At 36.4% G+C, this 21,713-nt stretch overlaps 1 protein-coding gene across 5 annotated transcripts; it reads left to right on the top strand.

Annotated features, from left to right (window-relative positions):
- Positions 1-2,153: 2,153 nt before the first annotated feature.
- On the top strand, positions 2,154-18,796 carry LOC108547489 (poly(A)-specific ribonuclease PARN). 5 transcript variants are annotated; one of them, XM_017900040.1, is made up of 12 exons: positions 2,154-2,279; positions 4,391-4,598; positions 4,994-5,269; positions 5,337-5,619; positions 5,695-5,816; positions 5,896-6,122; positions 6,199-6,268; positions 6,341-6,396; positions 6,490-6,576; positions 6,657-6,849; positions 16,389-16,474; positions 18,650-18,796. In XM_017900040.1, the coding sequence occupies exons 1-12, from the start codon at positions 2,261-2,263 to the stop codon at positions 18,745-18,747; spliced, it is 1,725 nt and encodes a 574-aa protein (XP_017755529.1). In that variant the 5' UTR covers positions 2,154-2,260; the 3' UTR covers positions 18,748-18,796. The 5 variants fall into 5 exon arrangements, with proteins under 5 accessions (XP_017755529.1, XP_017755531.1, XP_017755532.1 ...); XM_017900042.1 differs by lacking the exon at positions 18,650-18,796 and adding an exon at positions 13,463-13,614 and having other exon boundaries at positions 16,389-16,446; XM_017900043.1 differs by lacking the exon at positions 16,389-16,474.
- Positions 18,797-21,713: the final 2,917 nt, after the last annotated feature.

The following is a 21,713-nucleotide window of genomic DNA, read 5'->3' as shown; positions in this document are numbered from 1 at the left end:
AAGCGAAAATTATTATTTAATTATTTGGTCAGTGTCAAGCTTCATACATTTTTCAACTGTAACAATGAAACAATGTTGCAATGCACGGTATCGATTTTTAAGTTTCACTATGCGGCTTGCAATATATTTTACTAAACCTATTACGACTGGTCGAATGAAAGAATAAAAGAAGAAATTTAAAAAAAATGGAATAAACGAGAATATTGAAAAATTGGTTATACGTATATTGGAAGAAAAATCGTCAAGTTATGTAACCAAAGCGATAGCATTCAACGTGGAATTTATCTTTGTGTGCTATCATACAAGTGAGAATGCTTTAGAATCATATTGGGAATGTGATACATATATGTATGTACGAGATTTTAGTTCCAGAGTTCGACTCTAGGTTGCACTTCGTTTTCTATTTTCTCGCTAGTGATGTTCTTCGTCGTCTTTCGGTATATAAGTTTGAAGTAGAGGAAATTTTCCAGTAGGAAATGAGGAAAAAATAATCAGGATTCTATCATGATTGACATAATACAAGCAGAGACGTAATTCTGATCCTATTTTTGTCTTCTATTAAAATTTAGTGCAATTTATACTAGGAAACTTTATATTTCTTCTATATTGTCTAAAATTTATGCATGTAGTCAGATTTTTGAAGCACGTGTAAGTCAAACCTTATCGAGATCAAAAAGAAGAACAACGTAGAAATATGTTTGTAAAGAGTACTGTTTGTAAATGTGCACTCGTATATATTTTGTAAGAGATATCAATGGAATTTGATAAGTAGGTAACAGTAATGATTGAAATTTGTTAAATATTAATGGGATATTTCTGTAAAGTATATGGAGAAATATATATATTACAAATTCACTGCCTGTTATTTAAAATTCTAAAAAGTTGGAGTAATACGAATGAAGGTATTTATATTCTTGCAAGAATTTTATATCAAATGTATGCATCTGCTTTACCTTTCACTCTATGTTTTGAAAGATTAATGCGTTAAAAGCAATGCGATACAACTATGATGGTTTTCTAATTAGCCAAGTACTCGATAACTTTAGTGCAATTTATACTAGGAAACTTTATATTTCTTCTATATTGTCTAAAATTTATGCATGTAGTCAGATTTTTGAAGCACGTGTAAGTCAAACCTTATCGAGATCAAAAAGAAGAACAACGTAGAAATATGTTTGTAAAGAGTACTGTTTGTAAATGTGCACTCGTATATATTTTGTAAGAGATATCAATGGAATTTGATAAGTAGGTAACAGTAATGATTGAAATTTGTTAAATATTAATGGGATATTTCTGTAAAGTATATGGAGAAATATATATATTACAAATTCACTGCCTGTTATTTAAAATTCTAAAAAGTTGGAGTAATACGAATGAAGGTATTTATATTCTTGCAAGAATTTTATATCAAATGTATGCATCTGCTTTACCTTTCACTCTATGTTTTGAAAGATTAATGCGTTAAAAGCAATGCGATACAACTATGATGGTTTTCTAATTAGCCAAGTACTCGATACTACACTACGTGGAAGTTGATACTGCCTGACTATTCTAGCACTTTAAGTACATTAACTTTCTAATAAAATATTTTATACGCTATTTTAGAATATAAATATATATCATATTATATATTGATCCAACATAGAACTTTCCTACATTTTAAAATATAAAATTAAAGGAACAGAATAATATATGTTCCAACTAAATTATTCTATTTCTAATAAAAGCTCTGAAAGAAACAAATACTCTGTTATACTTAAATCTTTTTGCTAATTATATTTTTAATATGATTAAAAATTTGTAATTAAATTTTTAAGCATATTAGAAACAAGGAGGAATAAAATATGCAAAATAATAAACATGATAAAAAATTTTATATAAAAAAATAATAATTTTTTTATCCGTTTATTCCTATCAATATTCTAATTAGTTTATATTTGTATATTTTATTTGAACACACACTAAAAATTACAGAGCTACGGTTTATTTCTTTTAATTTAGGTTACGTTATTCTGTAAGGCATTATGAATGTAGCGTAATAGTATAGTACATCAATTGTACCAGAGATGGCAGAGTCATATACCGTACTATTTTTGTCGATGAAGTTCTCATTCTGATCTATCTATTTAACGTAGTCAAATATGAGACGGTCGAGAAAAATCAATAAAATCCATTAATTTTGTATTTGGTTTTACGAACTGAAATAGATATTTGTTATAGATTCAGTGTAGATAAATAAGTGCAAGAATAATAAAAGAAGATGGAAGTGACTTCTTCAAGTGAGTAATCAGAAAGGATAAACATAAACGTATACCTCCGATCTTTGTAACGATTGAGCAAATTATTCTTGTAATATTATATTTTTTCTATGAGTACCTTGTGATAAAAAACCCCTGTATACATACATGTATTCTTGGAGGTTAAACATATAGAAATAAAAATAAGTATTAAGAAATAATAGAACAGAGCATACTACAATATTTACCTTTCTCACTTGACCTACACTATTGTTGTTGCTTACATTTTGACAGAATTTTCTACATGTATATATTTTTTTGAATTATAGTATTATAATGTGTAATTTATAAATTTAATATCGAAACATTTTACAGAATATTATCTTCCTATACTTCTGAATAGCTAAGCTAACTTTTCAAAAATAACCTGGAATTAAGTAACATTGGAGGTTATGATATCAATCTTCCACGGTTTAGAGTAGTCTGTAATAATCTACAAAACTTCAGTATTTGGTGAAAAATAATGGACAAAGTGATGTTAAATTGGAATCACAACATTAAGGTAGAATTATTGTGAACCAAAGATAGGAAATATGCATATTTCTGACACAATGTACTACGAGCACAAGAGATTAATGCGAACCATTGAGAAAATGCCATTAGAAGTATACAAGAAAGGAATCACAGAAATATCTTGTATTATATTTCGTTTAAAATATTACCTAAATTATTGCTACATAATAAATACAATATGGAAGTACTTAGCTTGTTGATATGTATTATGTTTCATTTGTATGTATAATAAAAGTAAAGTATTTATAATAATTGTGTAGTTTTGTTAAAATTTTATATTAGACTTTGAATGACTTATAAACAATGCACCTACTACATTTATCTTATATTACTTTTTTTTTTTATATTAAAATGATCTTTTTAGTTCATAATCTGTTCTTTTCGCTATTGAAAGTAATTGATAATATTCAAAGTCTAAAATATTTTCAAGTTACTTTAAGTTTGTAAAATATTTTTCATTGTTTCTTACTTTCTTAGTAGTGTAAATCGATACATAGATAACATCAAATAATGATGTATCTTTTTATACAGCTATATTGTGAGTTATATTTTAATACGAACTTATGATATTAAAATATATTAAAAAGTAAACAAATACTAAAAATGGAGTTGTATAGATATTTGAAATGTTAAATAGATACGACATGCGTAATTTCCGCATTTCAAAATCAGAGTAAAAAAAAAAGTTTGTTGTTAAAAGATAACATTTTTCTTGTTCTGTATTTAAATCATAAGGATATCTAATTTTAAATGATAATTTTTTAATTTAGTATATAAAAATAAGAAAATCGTAGAAATCTATCAAACATGGCGGTAAATCAATTACACGATTGTTACGATTATAGCTTTATCTTCGATGTAATTCTAGTCAAATTATGCTAACGTATATCATTACTCCATTTTTAGTCTAAACGGTTTCAAATGAATAAATATTAAAGTATCGATATTATGAAAGCCATTTCAACATCATTTTTGTACGTTTAAGCAAGATATTTCTATGAAAATGAAAATATAACTTACAATTGGGAGAATGAAATTAACTTCTCTTTCCCAGAATTCCCGCGCTTCTAAATTAGGTTTCGAAATGTTGCTGAATTCCTAAATTTAGGACGACATTTGTTAAATTCTTCCTCCACACGTTAACACACACTTTACATACATATAATGTTATAGAAATATTATAAGCATTTATAGCTCAAAGTGAATTACTTTTAATTACACTAATTTCACAATATCTAATGCACCTTTGCAATAACGACTTGAATGATCTTTTAGATTCAAAGATCTTAACAACAGTGCTACCAACCTCTGATTATTTAAAGAAATTATTGTTATATTTAACCGCCAACAATAACTGCAAGAGTCAAGTTAATAGTTAATATGTTATAATTTTATAGATTAATATTTAAAATTGGGAGTTAATATTATTTTAATAAGCAATATAATTTTGCATTCAATTATATGAATAATTTTTTAATCTTGAAGAGTTAAAAATTTATTCAATGTTAATTTTAATGTAATACAATAATTACGAATAATTTATTTTTTCGTAAATTTATAATTTTAAATACATTTTATAGATTTTCAAGAAGTCCTGGAAGAATTAGATGTAATTCTAAAAAATGCAACGTTCCTTGGGATTGATGGAGAATTCACAGGACTTAATCTAATTGATGTTAATGTCTTTGACACGCCTACTGAATATTATACCAAATTGAGAAAATCGATGGATTTTCTACTTATAGAATTTGGCCTTTCTGTTTTTACATTTGATACAGAAACACAGAAGTACGTATTAGATTTTTATTAAAACTTTTTTTGTTACAGCAATTGTTAGCGAATAAAATTTATTCTATTCAAAATTGCATGCTCTAATATTCCATTAAATGGATAATTAATAGAAATAAATAGTAAATAGCTAATATTCTTTAATGCCTCCACATATACAAAACAAAACTACAGAATGTTCAATAAAGTAAATTATTGTTAAAATGTTAAAAACAAATTTGTAGTTTTAAATTCGTTTATAATGCAAGCTGTTAATAGTCATTATCTTATTTTTCCTAATACAATCTTAATTAATTATTCTTGTAAATGTATTATGCAGTTTGGTAATTTGTTAACAATTGCACGTTTTAGTGAACATTTCGCATTAACATAATTATTTGTTTATTTTGTTTAAGGTACAGTCAACGGTCATATAATTTTTATGTTTTTCCACGACCTCTTAACCGCACAGCTCCAAATCATAAATTTTTGTGCGAGGCATCCAGTATTGCGTTTCTGGCAGCAGTAGGATTTGATTTCAATAAACTTTTCAAATTGGGCATTCCTTATTTAAACGTAAATGAAGGAAAAGAAATGTTAGAACATGTGCAGGAGAAACACAAGACAAAGGATGAGTCATCAGTGATATTGTTTATTCCAATATCTGATAGACCACAGATCGAAGAGATTTGGTAAAATTATTAATATTTTGTTTTTCTTCTACTTATAGGTAGAAAGTTTAACATAGAATTGTTTTAGTGCGAGGATAAGTAAATTCATCAAATCTGAAGAAAAAGAATTAGTTATAAAGAGATGTAATACTTTTATTAGACGACTGGTATGTCAGGAAATAAAATTAAGATGGCCAAACACATTCCGGATCGATACTGAGTTCAGTAATGCGGGATGTAGGATTACAATACAAAAACTAGGAACAAAGGAAGCAGAAATGGAGAAAGATGCCGAGAAAATGAAGAAAGATATGACAGATGTCAAACAAGCAGTTGGATTAAGTATACTTATGAAAAAACTTGCAAACTCTGTATGTTACGTTAATTACGTTTTGTTTATCGTGTCATTAGACTATAACTTATAATAAAGTATATTCTCATTTTAGGGAAAATTAATAGTTGGTCATAACATGTTATTAGATCTCTGTCATATAATACATCAGTTTTTTGGCGATTTGCCTGAATCATATTTGGAATTTAAATCTCTTGTCCATAGCTTGTTTCCAAGGTAAGAATCTCCAATATTTCTCGTGAATACTTATACGATATCTTAAGCAATATAGTCATCATACGATACTTTCTAATAGACTTTTAGATACAAAAGTACTTTGCCAGTCAGAAAAATTGAAGGATATCGTAAAGTCGTCAAATTTAACGGTTTTGCTCGAAACAGTTTGTAAATCACCATTTGAAATCATGGAAGTGGAATCTATCGGGGGTATAAATTATTCCATTTCTGAAGAAAAATATCACGAGGCTGGTTACGACGCATATGTTACTGGAATATGTTTTATCGCGTTGTCCAATTATCTGGGTTAGTAGTTGAAGCAATTTTACCATACAAGTGTCATTTATGTATTCATTTAATCATAATAAGTTTCCCTTTCCAGGTTCCTTAGAAACGCCAAAGGTTTCAATCGTTTTAGCAGATTCACCCGTACTCGCTCCTTTCTTAAATAAGTAAGTTACGTTATACCCATTATCGTCTACTATGTTTACTACATTATTATATAATGTACAACTCTGTTTTAGATTGTGTGTAGCAAGACTGAAAGATGTTCCATATATAAACCTTGTCAGTTATGACAGTAAGTATTTTTTGTAATCTCATTTTTGTTTTTTATATATGCATATTAATGGAAATACGAGATCGATAATATATACGTTATTTTCTTGTTTAGTAAAACCAAATAGAGATCACGTATTCCATTTAACATTCCCGAAGGAGTGGAAGTCTAACGATATATATCAATTGTTTAAGCCACTTGGTAAGTATATGGTATATAATTTTCGTTCTTCTTTTATTCAATATACATTGTTATTTCTACAAAGAATATTTATGTCATAGGAAGTGTGTACATAGCATGGTTGAATGACACGTCTGCATACGTACAGCTTCATCGTCGGGATCAACTTCAGATGGCAATGAGGATTGTAGGTAAAAGGAAAACCTACGAGATACGAACCTATGCTGATTATCAAGCTAGTCTAAAGTCAAACGTCAATAAGGAAGACTCCAAAGAAACATTATCTTCGCCCGAGTAAGTAAACCTACGATTAATACGTGTATATTTTTAGTTACTTTTTCATTCGTAACGCGAATCGAAATCAATATTTCATTCTTAACGAACTAATTTTACAGCCTATATTCGTGATTGCAAATGAAGTAAACGACTAGTTTTTCTCTTACTCTTTTTCTTTCTAGTAATTGCTAAATAACATTTAAATGTCTGGAACATAAATGGCATGCATCTCATATAAAAAGAATTTTCTTGATTTTGAACCCTTAAGACATTATGCAGGTATAATTTGAAAGACACGATAATGCGTGGATGCCATAAAATCATCAATTTTGCCTGATATATTTCTCAGTGCTGCTTCTTCATAGCGGCAATTTTTCTTCTTTTTGTTCGATCGACTTATCGTTTCTCAGCCATGAATTTCGCTTGATATTCCAGTCGATTAATAATCGAAAGTGTTCGTAGTATAATCATTGATTACTGGACACGATGATACGACAAGAGTGGTGGAGAATTATTCGATACATCACGGTCATATTGATATCGTAGGATGCGGGATATTAAACGCTGGCAGGAGATAGTGGCCCACGCTGTATAAGAAGGAAGAGTAACATGTTATCGACGTGGCGGAATAAGTCGTGGTTGCGCGATGGTAATTCCAAGCATAGCGCGCTGCAAAGCGAAAAGAAGTGGCACGGATGAGCAGAGATTGACGACGTTTCATACTCTGGTCAGCTTCTTAGGATTTCCTGTACACGAGGAATTTGCATAGGGTCATAGAGCTCATTCTAAATTAATGCCCGCGACGCTTGTTACACGCGTGTCCTCACTCCCTCCTCCTCCTCCTCCTCCTCCTCCTTCTCCTCCCGTTGTCGCTTGTGCTCCCTCTTCTTCCTCTCACGCTTCGTTCGTTCGATGATCCCTCTTTCTTCGTCCGCTCCCTTGCCACTTCGTTCCTCCTCGATCACGACGCTAGAGTCGCCAGTAAATCAGATAGTCCCTCGCCCCTGTCGGCGTGACTTATCGGACGCGCCGATCGAATATCGATCTAGCGGATATCAATAAATTGATCGATGCGTATTGAAAAATGACTTCTAAGCGTTGATTAATGAATCTACCAGATTTACGAACGGGATCGAAAGAGGGAATTGATGTTGTTTCGTATGATCTTGGACAGAAGCACTTTAGCAAGTAGTAACTTCAACTTTCTTAATTATTCGCTTTTGACAGGTATGTTGTAAATTATCCAACGCGAATATCGTTGTTTTGCAAAATCTTTGCAAAGATTATAAGTTAAGCTGCACTTTTTCACGGGGTTATACGCTCGGCAGATGCATTTACCAGATAAATCAAGCAGGTAAAGCGAACAAACATAAACAAAATTCGTAAGATGAGAAATGATTTAATTTATCGAATCAAATACGATTCATCTGCCTAGTTAAATATACGCGAAAAAGTTCCAAAGTCGATATCGATAACTCTACGGACAGCAGTTTTGCAAAACGTGAGAAAATCACCTGTAACGTCACCTGTACCGTCGTGTCCTTAAAATTACCTAAGAAACTTATATACTCGAAAGATTGCTTTTTCTCCAAAATTGCGGTAAAACGAGAAAAAGGAAGAAGCGAGAGAAACGGAATGAAACGATATCGAAGCGTTTCCGTACAAATGTCGAGAAAATACTACGTTTTCGCTGTACGACAGCTGCGATTTTAAAAGACATTCGGCGATTTCTCGCGAAGGTGTGTCGGAGGAGAAGGAAAGCAATGACTTGTTCGAATGAGAAGATAGCTCGAAACCGTCCGTAGAATCGAACCGCGGCGACGTATAGGTGCGCCCAATCGCGCTCATTACGGGTACAAACGAGCCGCATTGCCCACGTGCGAATAAAAGCAAAAGCGCGCCGGTATTAGGCTCTTGATTAGAATAATGCAACACGCTTCGAATAACGTGTCGTGTCGCTCGGCGGGGACGCGTCGGCAATGCAAATGCGCGCGTATGAATCAGTTAGAACAGACACGTGGACAGCCACCGCGGGAGGATTTTCAAATTGCAATGAGAGGATACACTCGTTTACCGAAAGAAAACCGCCACACACGAGCTAGCAATGACACTGCCCGTTGCTGAACCAGTATCTCGCAGTGTCCGTTCGCGAGAAGTCTCGCGGCATGACGCAGGGATTAAAGAGGATTCCCGTCCGCTCCATCCTCACCTTTTTAACGCTTCCCACCTTTGTTTAGACCTTTGTCATCGCAGACCGACTCGGTAGCAACGATTCCCGCATGTATCCTGGTTACGAGCGCAAAATGACCGGAGAGATAAGACATTGCGCGTTGAACGAAGTTCGACGGCGTTTGAAATCGACAGGCTAACAGAGAAAGAGAGAACGTGCGTACACGAATGCCCGGGAAAATGCGTACACGGGGGACAAGCAGACGCTACAGGTTTGCCACAGTTTTGCTTAAATGTACTTTATATTTATGCATCGAGGAAGTGGCTTCGTTCGCTTGTTAGTATCACCGCTTATGCCTGTGGTAATTGATCTCGCTGGATGGGATACTTATAAGATGCTTTTACATTTTAGAAATTGTCACGGACAAAGCTACGACTGCTATGGTAAGCGATGCGTATTTCATTTCATGCGAAATCAGCCTTCTCTATCCTTATTGGATATATTTTATATTCCTTTCTTTCGTTTCTTTGAATTGTAAACTTTCTTCGTGCTCCGTAAAATAAGTTTGCTGTATTCGTTAATTTTTTATATTTCTGACAAATAAAACTTCTGGTGGTCCTTTATGTCTCTTGTAATCAACGGTTAACGCCATCCATAATTTACGGTAAAACGCTATTCCCGACGATGGAATCTATGTTACATTGCTGCGAGCACGTGGTATCGAGGATCTCGGGTATTAAATCAGAGTAGTCGTGCCATTCGCGTTCGTACGTTTATCGACGCACCGCGAAAAGAAGGCTGTCTTCTTGCACGAGTTACAAGAATTTAATCCCATTGAAAATCACTGTTCTCGTTACGATTCCGGGCCGGCACGCGAACATTCATCCTCCCCGGAGCGACAAGAACATTGTACCCCCGTAATTGCTTAATTACCCTGGCCATGCGTCATTCGCGTTTACCCGAATACACGGTGCCGCGCTAAATGCACGCCTATTAGAATCGCAAATACGTCGGCCGGCCGCGGTGCATTATCGCGGTATTTACTTGGCAACTATAAATAAGAACGCCGGCAGATACAGCGACAATTTATAATGGCCAGCGTTACGGGGCACCGTAATAGCCGTATAAATTACAATTTGAGTTGAACATCGTCGCGCCGTTTTTTCCCCCATGGTGGATCCCGCTTTCTTAAAACGCCATTTAAATCATATCGATCGGAAAAGTCGCGTCCCGACACACGCGTGGGTTCCCTTCTCCTTCTCGGCGTACCCTTGCACCTCTTTGGAAAATTCTTCCCTTTGGACCTTCTTCCTCTTTTCCCCTCCCCTCCTCGGCTGCTTTATGATTCGCAGGAGTACATAATGAACACGCCGTGGCTGGACACACGTGTATCCCTTACGTGGCGCAGCGCGTGCGTGTGCGTGTCCGTGTCCGGTACTCCGGCATGCCCCATAAGCATATATCACTTGGCGGTACCAATGCATCACTCCGCAAACCCGCGCCAACACCATCGCGGACTGCTTCTGTGTCGCATGCGACTTTTATCTGGTGCCGCGTCCGCGGGCCTGCTTTCCTCTGCCCGTGTGCACCAAGCTTCTTTCCTTCGGGCGAAGCTTTCGTGTCACGCGGAAACACCGAGCGGGACCGGTAATTTATCGACCACGCTGGTTCGCGTGCCGCGGCCATGCGCGCTTAGCCATCGTCGCGGCTCCGATACCCCCGCGATGCTTTATTAATTTTGAGCACTCCTGTTTGTTATTGTCACCCGGCTCGTTCATTCTCCTTTACCCGCGAACGTCACTCGGCCGCCATTTCTTCCCTCGATTTTTCAATTCCCGTATATGCGTATCCGTGTCACTCCTGTATTCGGATAGTCGGTCGTAGTTCCGGACGAAATAAAATTTATTATTACTAATAAATATTTTCGCTCTGATCGCGGTATTCGTGGCAGACGTCTATTTTGCTGCGTTCCACGACGCGATCTATTATTCGAATACGCGCCGTACTTTGATTGCAAGTAGCCTTGTGCCTTAATTATTATTCCCCGTGGCAGGAGCGATGTCGCGAAAATAAAGAAAATGAAGGAAATCGTTGGAGAGGATTTTTCCGTGGAATCTCGTCCGCGAGAAAAGATGGAAGGAAGCAATTTGTTATCATTGTCCCCTTAACCGTAGCGATAATTACCAAATGAGTATTCGCATCCTGTGAAAGTGGATAGCGGTGTTACCGGTGTATAACGAATTATCTGATCGAGAAGTAACAATTATCGCATTGAACGAAAGAAGACGGCAATATCTCATTATCCCGAGTGTAATTAAAACTTTTCTTCGGCGAGATAAGGGACACACCGGTGACGAAGAGAGTCCGGTCACTTTGCATATCTGGCCGGGTAACTAGCTGCAGCGATTTCAGTGGACAGACTGCGAATCGAAGTAATTCGCGGGAAGTAATGACGATTTACGAGGCGGATCACCGTATGGCTGTGCATTAAGCTATTAATATCAGCCAGCTGTACGTTAACCCCCCGCCCGGCTAGATTACTTACCACCTACGAAAGAAGTCGCGCCTAGCACGCTTATTAAACGTTATTTATTGCAACAGCGATTCGTTTATTAAAGAGATTATTAGACATGGACTCGGGTCGCGTCGGTACTCGGGTCCACGGTCGATCGCGATAAATTTCAGCTCGTCGCCGCGTGGCGAGGGGGTGGTAACGAACGACGCGAACATTGTAGCAACAGTCGGGCATTTTTATTACACCGATCGGCCCATTAGGCCGGATCGAAGCCCGCGGACACGAGGATCGAGCCGCGGGACACGGATTTATACGTCGCGGCCATTCGCGGGGGGTAAAGTTATGCGCGAAAAGCGGCGAGTTAAGGGCCCCGGGGTGAGCCGCGACATCCGTAACGATGACGTTTATCGTTTCATCGACACTCTCTATTTTTCGGTAATGAAACCGATATTAATTACTCGCCGTATATTTCCGCCGCTGTTCCATAAATTTCCATATCCGCCTCGTACGTTTCGTTACTAAGGCGCGCGAAAAAATGTCCCGTCCCGTCCGTGCACGCGTGTATATTAATTGCCGTGAAACAGGTTACCGAGCTCGGCCGTTCGCGTAATTACCTGCCTCGAAACGATGGATCCGACCGTTCTAGGCGATAGCCTCCTCTTGCGCCGCAAATTAGAAAAGGATTGAAATTCAACCGCGCTCGCGATAAATCCGAATGGCTTATTACGGAAAAGGCCGGTAATAACGCTTTAGATCGGCTGGCATCATCGTCCAGCCGAGTAGTTTTCGCGCCGATCCAGCGTTATTTCCATTGACGCCAAGCGGACATTCCTTTCCAGCCTCTTCTACCTTCTTGCCTTTCATCAGCGTTGCATCCGCGTAATTTTCGGATGGTTTCCTATTTCCTATTTTCCCGAAAGGATTTATTTTCCACCTTTCTTTCGCAGCGAACAGGGCAACCTTCTGTTCGATTTCCTGAAACGATTTTGACGGGAAGCGGGAAATAAAGCTCGTCGGTTTTAATTTTATTATTCCGGATGTTCGATCGAGACTGTCGAGAACGGAATCTTGTTTCAGTGCTGGAATTAATACCGCTGTACGGTGTGTACATAAAGGTAAATAGATGAAGCTAATTAAACGGTGCTACGATAGAAATAAATACGCGTAATTACGTTTATATCTTGTTTATTTTAATTAAGTCGTTCGGTCGATTAATTTCGTCAAAGGCATCTTTATATTTCCATTAATCGCGAAAATAGGAAGATTGAAATTACTCGGCTCGAATAGTCCGCTGCTTCTAGAGATAATGGAATATTTTATACAGTAGATGCACTATATTTTATATATTTTATATATTTTATGAAGCGCATCTTATGAGTTACTTCGTTTCGCGAAACCGTGAAAAAGGAACGATGCCACGGTGCTTTCTGTTCGATAAAGTTGCAATTTTCCGTGAGCATTCCCTAAGTGAGATGTTAACTTCTTTCGCCTGCGCTCTAATTGTATTTTATACGCGTTATCGCGTTAAATGAGATCGACAAGGGAAATACAGGGGGAAGAAACGTATTATATCCATTAGGAGCAGTATCGCTGTTTAATGGGTTAGTTTTACAAGGATATCCGATGATATTTTCATACATCGAGATAACGTTGGCGGTTCGAAAAAGGTGAACCTTGCAGGAGGTAGTAGATTTCCATGCATAATGCAAATACTTTCGAGCAGCCAGTATGGCGGGCATAGGCCCGTGTATCTGGATTATGCCTTCGGGATCGTTGCTGTAACGAGTTTAACATGCTTCGTATTTTCTTTTCCCTTTTGCAACTTCTTTTCTCTTCTCGCTGTCTTTTTCTCCCAGCCACGCACGCACCGGCATACCATCCCATTAACCTTGTCTCGCATTCTACGAAATTAATTTTTCTCTCATTCGTCCGTTTCTATACTTCAGGATACAACGTAACCTAAGTTCGTGTAACTCCGAATTTCAAGGAGAATCTTTCGACGCCACGAATCGAGTTCGAGGAGTAAAAGAAGTTCGAGAGAGGTTGAGACTTGCGTGAAGAAACGGAGGAAAATTTCAAGTAATCGTGATTAATCTAGGTAAAGAAGTTCGACCCGAACTTATTTTCGTCCATCGACTAACACCTTCCGCAAATGATCGTCGGCCATTCGAAGCTCGCGAACTTTCATTGATAATGCTTTCATCGCATGATCACGGGCAGCTGAAAAACCATGCGAACCGTTACGCGACTCCGCACCCCTTTACACGCAATAGCTTTGACTAGATTCCAGACACGTCCGTATGCATTAACGGAAGAACGCGAATGGGAATATCTAGTTTCGGAATAATAATCGCGATGCCCTGAAATAATTCGTGCCACACTCGCACTCGATTCCTTGTTATTCAATGCTTTCGCGGAAGTTTACACGGATACGAGATACATATCCGCTACACGAAGTTCAAGGTTTCGGTACGGGACGCAATAAAACGCGACTCTCGCTGTGTTTGCAGTTATAATGCAGTTACCATTCCGTGGAATGACGAGAGTTACGAGCGTGGTAATTGGTCGGCACGTGGGCGCCTCATTAATACCGTGTTGCCAGCGAGTCTGACCCATGTGTTCTATAAGATTGCTGCCAGTGCCGTGACAATGAGATTGCAGACCTTTCGAAAAAATCCACCCAAGTTCCTTCCAAGGATAAGAACATTCCTTCCTTACCCGAAGGTTAGACCTTTTGCTGTTTTCGAATTATCATTTATCACGTATCTTGCGAAATTCGTAAAATCGAAGATTTTGCTGTTTCATGCATCAGAAATTCCAAGTAACGCTGTTAATCGTTAAAAACTCGAGCAATTCGGTGTAAATTCAAAAATAATTACGAAAATCGTTTCGATTCGAGATATTTTAAATATTTATTAACACCGGGAAACATCAAAAATATCTTATGCTCTGTACTATTAATTGTTCAATCCAAATTTAACTCTTCATGCGAGAATATATAATATTCTTATTAGTACGAAATAGCGTAAAATTAAATTTCTCTTACTACCAGTCGCGAAGAATTTTCTTCGATAAACGGGGATCGCTAATGAAAATGTTTAAGAATCCTTGCCACGTGTAATTAGAGAATGTCACTCAATCGTGACATCGTTATTAATCAGCTGCTTCTCCTTTGATCAACAGGACGCGTTGCATGACACTGCAGCTTCATCCTTGTCACCTATATTTTTCTATACGATTACTTTTCAACGCCACCTCTAAATTTTTTCAATTTCTTCCTAATTTTATTCTTCAAGTTCTTAATTTTCTACGTAAGTGTTTCCCTTTTGTAATGTTCGAAATATTATTATATTAACGTTCAGACACTCTCAAACTGCCATTTCACTGTCTACGTTTCCCTTATCCTCTTTTCAGAGACCTGCATTTTTGACAACGAGAATGGTTCTTAAATCCTCGTGTACCAAGTAAGGTGACATTCTAAAATTAATCATTTAAAATTAAATAATTAATTAATTCAAAATTCAAAATCAGGAAAATGACCTCGATTCTATTTAAAAGCAACGACACCGTAAAAATACGAGTTTCGTTTCGTCTTTTGGAAACTTCTGAAGTATGCGCCTTGAGTTAGGCTCGTTAAGGAGATGAAATGGTTCAGAGTCTCGTTAAGTTCCGCCATTCGAGCTGGTGGCATGGTTGATGTTCGCGAGAGGCACGCATCGGAAGAAAATTCCTGGTTGACAGGGTATCTGAGATTCTTGCCATAGCTAATGTAAGCGATTTTTAGGACGATCCTCTTCGAAGATAACGCTTACATTTATCGACGATAAGGTCGAAAGGTATCGAAAGACCGAGAAGAAAAGTTTTCTGAATTACCCACCGCATTCCTCATCTTTTTCCGGCTATATTAACGACGATGTACACACGTGCATTCTGCATGCACGCACGTGATGCTGCATATTCATAAGTTGTGACCACGGACGGCAACATTTCCGCAGCAAGCTTCAACACGTGCACCGAATAAATTCTTCCCACTCCTCTGCGACTCGAAAGCGTACGACTGGAGGCAATTGATCTCTTTTCCCTTTTTCTTTTCTTTCGCTTTCCGCGAGATCTGCATCCGCAGACGTGTACGGGATTTTTCAGCATTTTAACTTCGGTCGATATCCCTGTCTGATCGATTCCCGTTATCGTGCGTACACGAGTCACGTCGTTTGTAAACATGCTAAATACCTATGATTTATTCCCGTGAACATTGATTTCGAACGAGCCTAATGTCGTGTATGTGGCAAATTTAAAACGTCTCGTTTCCTACGGTTTTATTATACGAATAGCCTAGGGTTAACTAGGTGCATGAAAATGGTTGAAGGACGATACGAGCAACTGTGTGTGGCAGATACAATTCTCATTTTAACCGATAATTAGTCGTTTGCACTTGTAATCCTCTCGCGATTTTCTTTCCAATATTTCTCTCTTACTCTAAATATTTTTATGCAGAATGTACGTGACAAATAATTCTTAGAAAAACGTCATTCCCATTTAACAGATCAATATCGGTTCATTGTTGGAAGAAAATTTTTTCCCTCGCCGTCTTTATCGTATTATATTTTGTATATTATCGAATATCGAAAGTGGAATAAATATTACGTCATTAACCAAAACGTGATGTTATATTCGGTATTTTATTATATCTTTTTGTTGTTCACCCGTATCTTATACTATTTTAACCTCCGTTTTGCAGTTTCTTATGTTTCCTAACAACCATTTACGTTTCTTAACAAATTACATATCGATTATATGCATTTCACGACACGGTATTTCTACATGTAAGATAAGGGAATGACAGCGTCCATTTCCCTCCTTTTTGCATTATAGAACTGTCACGATGAAAAAAGAAAAGAATTCCGAGTCGATGAGCAGTGAGAAGACCAGTGAGGCCGATGGCTGGAAAGTAGCCAAAGGTAATGTTCCTTCAAGTACGTTGAGAGCCTGCAGAGAAAATTATTAATGGAGAGATAATGAGATTACGTCGTATTATCGTAGTAGTAAAATATATCGTGTGTATCGAAGCAAAACGCGATGACCAATAATTATTTCAATCTAGCCGATGCCGAGTGAAGTATCAAAAGGTACCAAAAGCACGACTAAAGCTGATCGCTATAATTCATTACGAAGAATTCGTGGCTGTAAGTTGAAAAGGACGAAAAGATGTAATCTCGAAAATAAATTGGACACAATTCGAACCACTGGAAATAGGTTCGAGTGATGATAAAATGTTATAGGGAATTTCGTCTGTTTCAACAGGGTACAAAGAATGTGAATTTTCCATCGAATCATCGTCTTTTTTTTCAGAAAAACGTTTAAATTGCCTTCGTCGTCTTCGATCATTCTTTGACTTAAGGAATCGTAGTAAAAGTTAGTGAAAATTGAAATAGTCAACAAATGACTCCTCGAGTAAGTCGATGAATAATGGAACGACGATTCGTCGAAGAAAAATGTTTTCTAATGACGGTTTTATTTCGCTTTTAATGTTTTGTAATATTTGTTGCTTTTGCATTCTTGTTAATGTAGTCTTTTATACGCAATCCAAAATTTCAATAAAATAAGTGTGAAACTAGGTTTTACGATACATATAAAATTTAAATAATATGTCATTATCCTATATTTTAGTTACATAATGTTACATAATACGAATAAAACGAAGCGACGATCCGCTCTATCTCGCTCGGATTAACAAAGAAGGCCCACTTGTTAAATTATGGAGTAACGTGATTAACAGTTCTTCGATGTCGTAGAATAGTAGACAAATTTCATCTCGCCGGATATTACGTGTGAATAAAACAATTACGCATTAATTCAGGATTTTATCGATAACGTTTACAAAACACAGTAATGCACCTTAGAATTAAGTGACAAATTCGCATTACAAAACGTACGTAGAGATTGATGAAATCGTGCTCGGTTACAATTGTATTTCTAATTGTTATTGGTGAACGGTAATTTCTTAACTGACACGAATCGCCTAACGCAAAAATATTCATTCTTAGCTGTTTGTAGATTAATTTATCAATGTACTTAATCAAACTTCCGTAAAAATGATCGTAATTGACTTTCTATCAGCCTTCGAACGAAAAATGTCGATTTTGTTCAAATGAACTTGTTCCAGTATCAATTATTAAATATAGAAAAATGGTGTCTAGAGTACCTTATTTTATTTTCATCGTAGAATTTTAAGAAACTACTTTACTTTTCAGCTGTGTGATAAAAATATTCATTTTTACATAAATTAAACAAATCAATCGAGTAGTTAGATCAGAAATGGATATTAGATTGCTAGATTATAATATTTTAAAAGAATTAATATGTAAAATAGAAGACACTTGAACCATTGTTACATATCTTCGTCCATGACGTATTTGATTAGAAATAATGTGTCTCTTACGCGGTGCATATGAAGTATCCCATCTTGGCATACCTAAATGAGTCGTGAGGTCGGTATTTCTGAGGTTTATAACACGATCGTAAAGAAAACCTATTTTGGCGTTGGAATTTAGGAATATTAGAAGGAAATGAAACAGATGTTATTTTAAATCTGAATTTCGTCCACGCTCAATAGCCAAAGGACGTGTTATAAAACTCGGTAATTCCAAAGGGTTATTACGAAGCTCCTCTAATGGTAACTACTCACTTCGGATCTGTAGAAAGACCGTAACCTTTGGGCAAAATCCGTGACCTCACACCTGCTCAGGTATCGTTCCACCCTTACCAAAAGAAGGCGCGCCAAGGGCGCATGGAAGGGTGGTTGCGACACTAAGGATGCTGCTGATTGGAAAATTAACACTTCTTAAAATAATCAATCAGCGCGCATCCTCGACATGCCAAGGCGAGGAACCAGAGACTAACAAAAATTGAATCGGTAAGAAACGATACTTGGATTAGAATGAATCGAGACTTGGACCAGACAAACAAACCTACCGTACAAATTTATCAGCGCTAAACCGTAAAACATTTAGAGCATCCTACGCATTCCTACGGAGGAAATGACTTCAACGCGACGCGTGGTAATAGTGTCAGTGTAAACTAATCAACTCGAAGAGTTATGTCATTGGACATCTGATTTTCCATTATGTGTACAGGCAAACGACGCCGGAAGCGGACGAATCAACTGGAGGATGCAGAGGATGCGCCGAAACCGAAGATAAAAGCCTTTGACGAGATTGAACCCTGGGAGTAACTTTATCCGAGAACGTCGAATCTAAGATTGTAACAGATTGACCTCTGCAGCGATGCTGGATAAATTGGGAAATGCTGAAACAAATCGATGACATTTTATTCTATCATTTCTTCTTTTTTACCATGAACAGTGAGTCAAACTTTACATCTTCTTTTTTATATACTTGGAAATAGTATACTCTAGTTGAAAATATAGATAATTGATACGTTTGTCTGTTTACTATCATGTTGAATTTATTACACTATTTCTATTCGTCGTTCAACATCGTACAATTTTTCCACATAAATACGATGTAGAAGTACAAAGAAATTAAAGTGCGTGAGTTACCTATCGAATATCTTGCAGCAGACACGCGTTTAGATTCGTCTGGAACTGCTTTTATTGTTAAGTATCCTCGAATGGATGCACAAGCTGATAAAATATTTGTCTTATACGATACACTAATAAACGAATTAATACAATAAAACACTTACCGAAACTGAAGAGCTATTTATTCTTTCGTGCAGTTCCATCCATCCTTTGCTTATCGGGCAGTCGACGATTATATTATTTAACTACCATGACTGAAATTGAAATATAAAATTTCGATACGTCTATCGGAATATATCGATTGAAATTTATAAACGGCAGAGATATTTTTCTTTCATTTATGTCGCTTAAATGTATGTATCTGCTATTAAATCTGAAAGTCTTTAAATAAATTGAAATTGCTACGTTTTCTACGATATTGTGATACACGTATTTCATTTTTATGTACCAGAGATAATTATTTCCCTTAGAAGGAAACAAGGGTATTAATGGTTACGTATTCCGGTCGGTTATTCAATACCGGAAGGTGTCAATTTGCATATATATTGGAATTTAATTACGCAATCTATAGCCACTATGAAATATATAGATATTCATTCCTGGCCGATTTTCTTTAGATCCAAAGGAGGATTTGCGTTTATTCCTGTAAATACGTAAAAAGTAATTGTAAATTTTATTCGGTATTAGAAAAATTCGAATGTTTAAATATTTAATTTGTCATAAAACGTGTTTCGATCATCGATGCCTAGACAGTAAACAACATTTGTTTTTATAACTCCTCATTTTTCCCTTTTATGAAACTCTCTTATGCATTATTTTTATATACTCGTTACAAGAAACTTAATTAATTAATTTTTAATTAATCCTCTTGCGCAGGAAATATCATTGGAAGTTCATTAAGATACTATTCCTCTAATGTAATTTTTATAGATTTCTTAATGAACTGAAAAGTCGATATTAGTACTTAACGAACTTCTAACGCTGCTTTTACCAGAGGTTTATTAAAGCATGCGTACTTTTATACAGCGTGTTCTATTGCGCAAGAATTTTAATAAACTAATGAGAAATTAGAGGTTTAAACATAAACGTTTGTATTTACGCGCGGTTTACACAGTTGCCAAGCATTTCTTCAGGTTTCACGAAGCAATGAAATAGTATTTAAACACGCCTTTATTTTCCTCGGTCTCATTCCAGGAAGATGGAATTGTAAACACAATTCGAAGGAACTCTTGATATCTTCCAGTTCAGTGAACCGCTGGCACGTTGTTTACTTTTTGCCGAGTAGCCGTGCGAACGACTTCACCCGTCGAAACGACGTACGACGTTCGTCAAATTTCGTCTAGTCGAATGTTGCTTTGCGTCTGGACCGGTCGGAAATATTTTTCTTCGCGCATCAGAATGAATTTTTGAATAATTGAGACGCAATTTCGGGTTTGAATATAATATTCATCGCATACACAGTGTTTCAATATATCCTGGTGCCTTTCGTGTCAAAGTATTGATTGGCTATCGAACGATGAGACACATGGATTATGAATTCGATATGTATTGGTGATGCTACTGAAACGACGTACGACGTTTGTCAAATTCCGTCCAGTCGATCGTTGCTTTACATTTGGACCAGTCGGAAGTATTTTTCTTCGCGCATCAGAATGAATTTTAGAATAATTGGGACGTAATTTTGTATTTGAATATAATATTCATCGCATACACAGTGTTTCAATATATCCTGGTGCCTTTCGTGTCAAAGTATTGATTGGCTATCGAACGATGAGACACATGGATTATGAATTCGATATGTATTGGTGATGCTACTGAAACGACGTACGACGTTTGTCAAATTCCGTCCAGTCGATCGTTGCTTTACATTTGGACCAGTCGGAAGTATTTTTCTTCCTTTCAAAATGAATTTTAGAATAATTGGGACGTAATTTTGTATTTGAATATAATATTCATCGCATACACAGTGTTTCAATATATCCTGGTGCCTTTCGTGTCAAAGTATTGATTGGCTATCGAACGATGAGACACATGGATTATGAATTCGATATGTATTGGTGATGCTACCGAAACGACGTACGACGTTTGTCAAATTTCGTCCAGTCGATCGTTGCTTTACATCTGGACCAGTCGGAAATATTTTTCTTCGTTTCAAAATGAATTTTGGAATAATTGAGACGCAATTTCGTGTTCGAATATAATATTAATCGCGTACACAGTGTTTCAATATATCCTGATGTATATCCTGTCAAAGTATTGATTGGCTATCGACCAAAGAGACACATGGATTATGAATTCGATATGTATTGGTGATGCTACTGAAATGACGTACGACGTTTGTCAAATTCCGTCCAGTCGAACGTTGCTTTACATCTGGACCAATCGGAAATATTTTTCTTCGTTTCAAAATGAATTTTGGAATAATTGAGACGCAATTTCGTGTTCGAATATAATATCAATCGCGTACACAGTGTTTCAATATATCCTGATGTATATCCTGTCAAAGTTTGATTGGCTATCGATCGAAGAGACACATGGATTATGAATTCGATATGTATTGGTGATGCTGCTGAAACGACGTACGACGTTCGTCAAATTTCATCTCGTCGAACATTTCTTTACATCTCGACTGGTCAGAAATATTTTTCTTTGTGTTT

This window comes from Eufriesea mexicana, unplaced genomic scaffold, assembly GCF_001483705.2.
Source record: "Eufriesea mexicana isolate 0111107269 unplaced genomic scaffold, ASM148370v2 scaffold1049, whole genome shotgun sequence".
Taxonomy (NCBI): Eukaryota; Metazoa; Arthropoda; class Insecta; order Hymenoptera; family Apidae; genus Eufriesea; species Eufriesea mexicana.
Note: the sequence above shows the minus strand (reverse complement) of the source record. Positions and strands in the feature narration are given on the sequence as shown.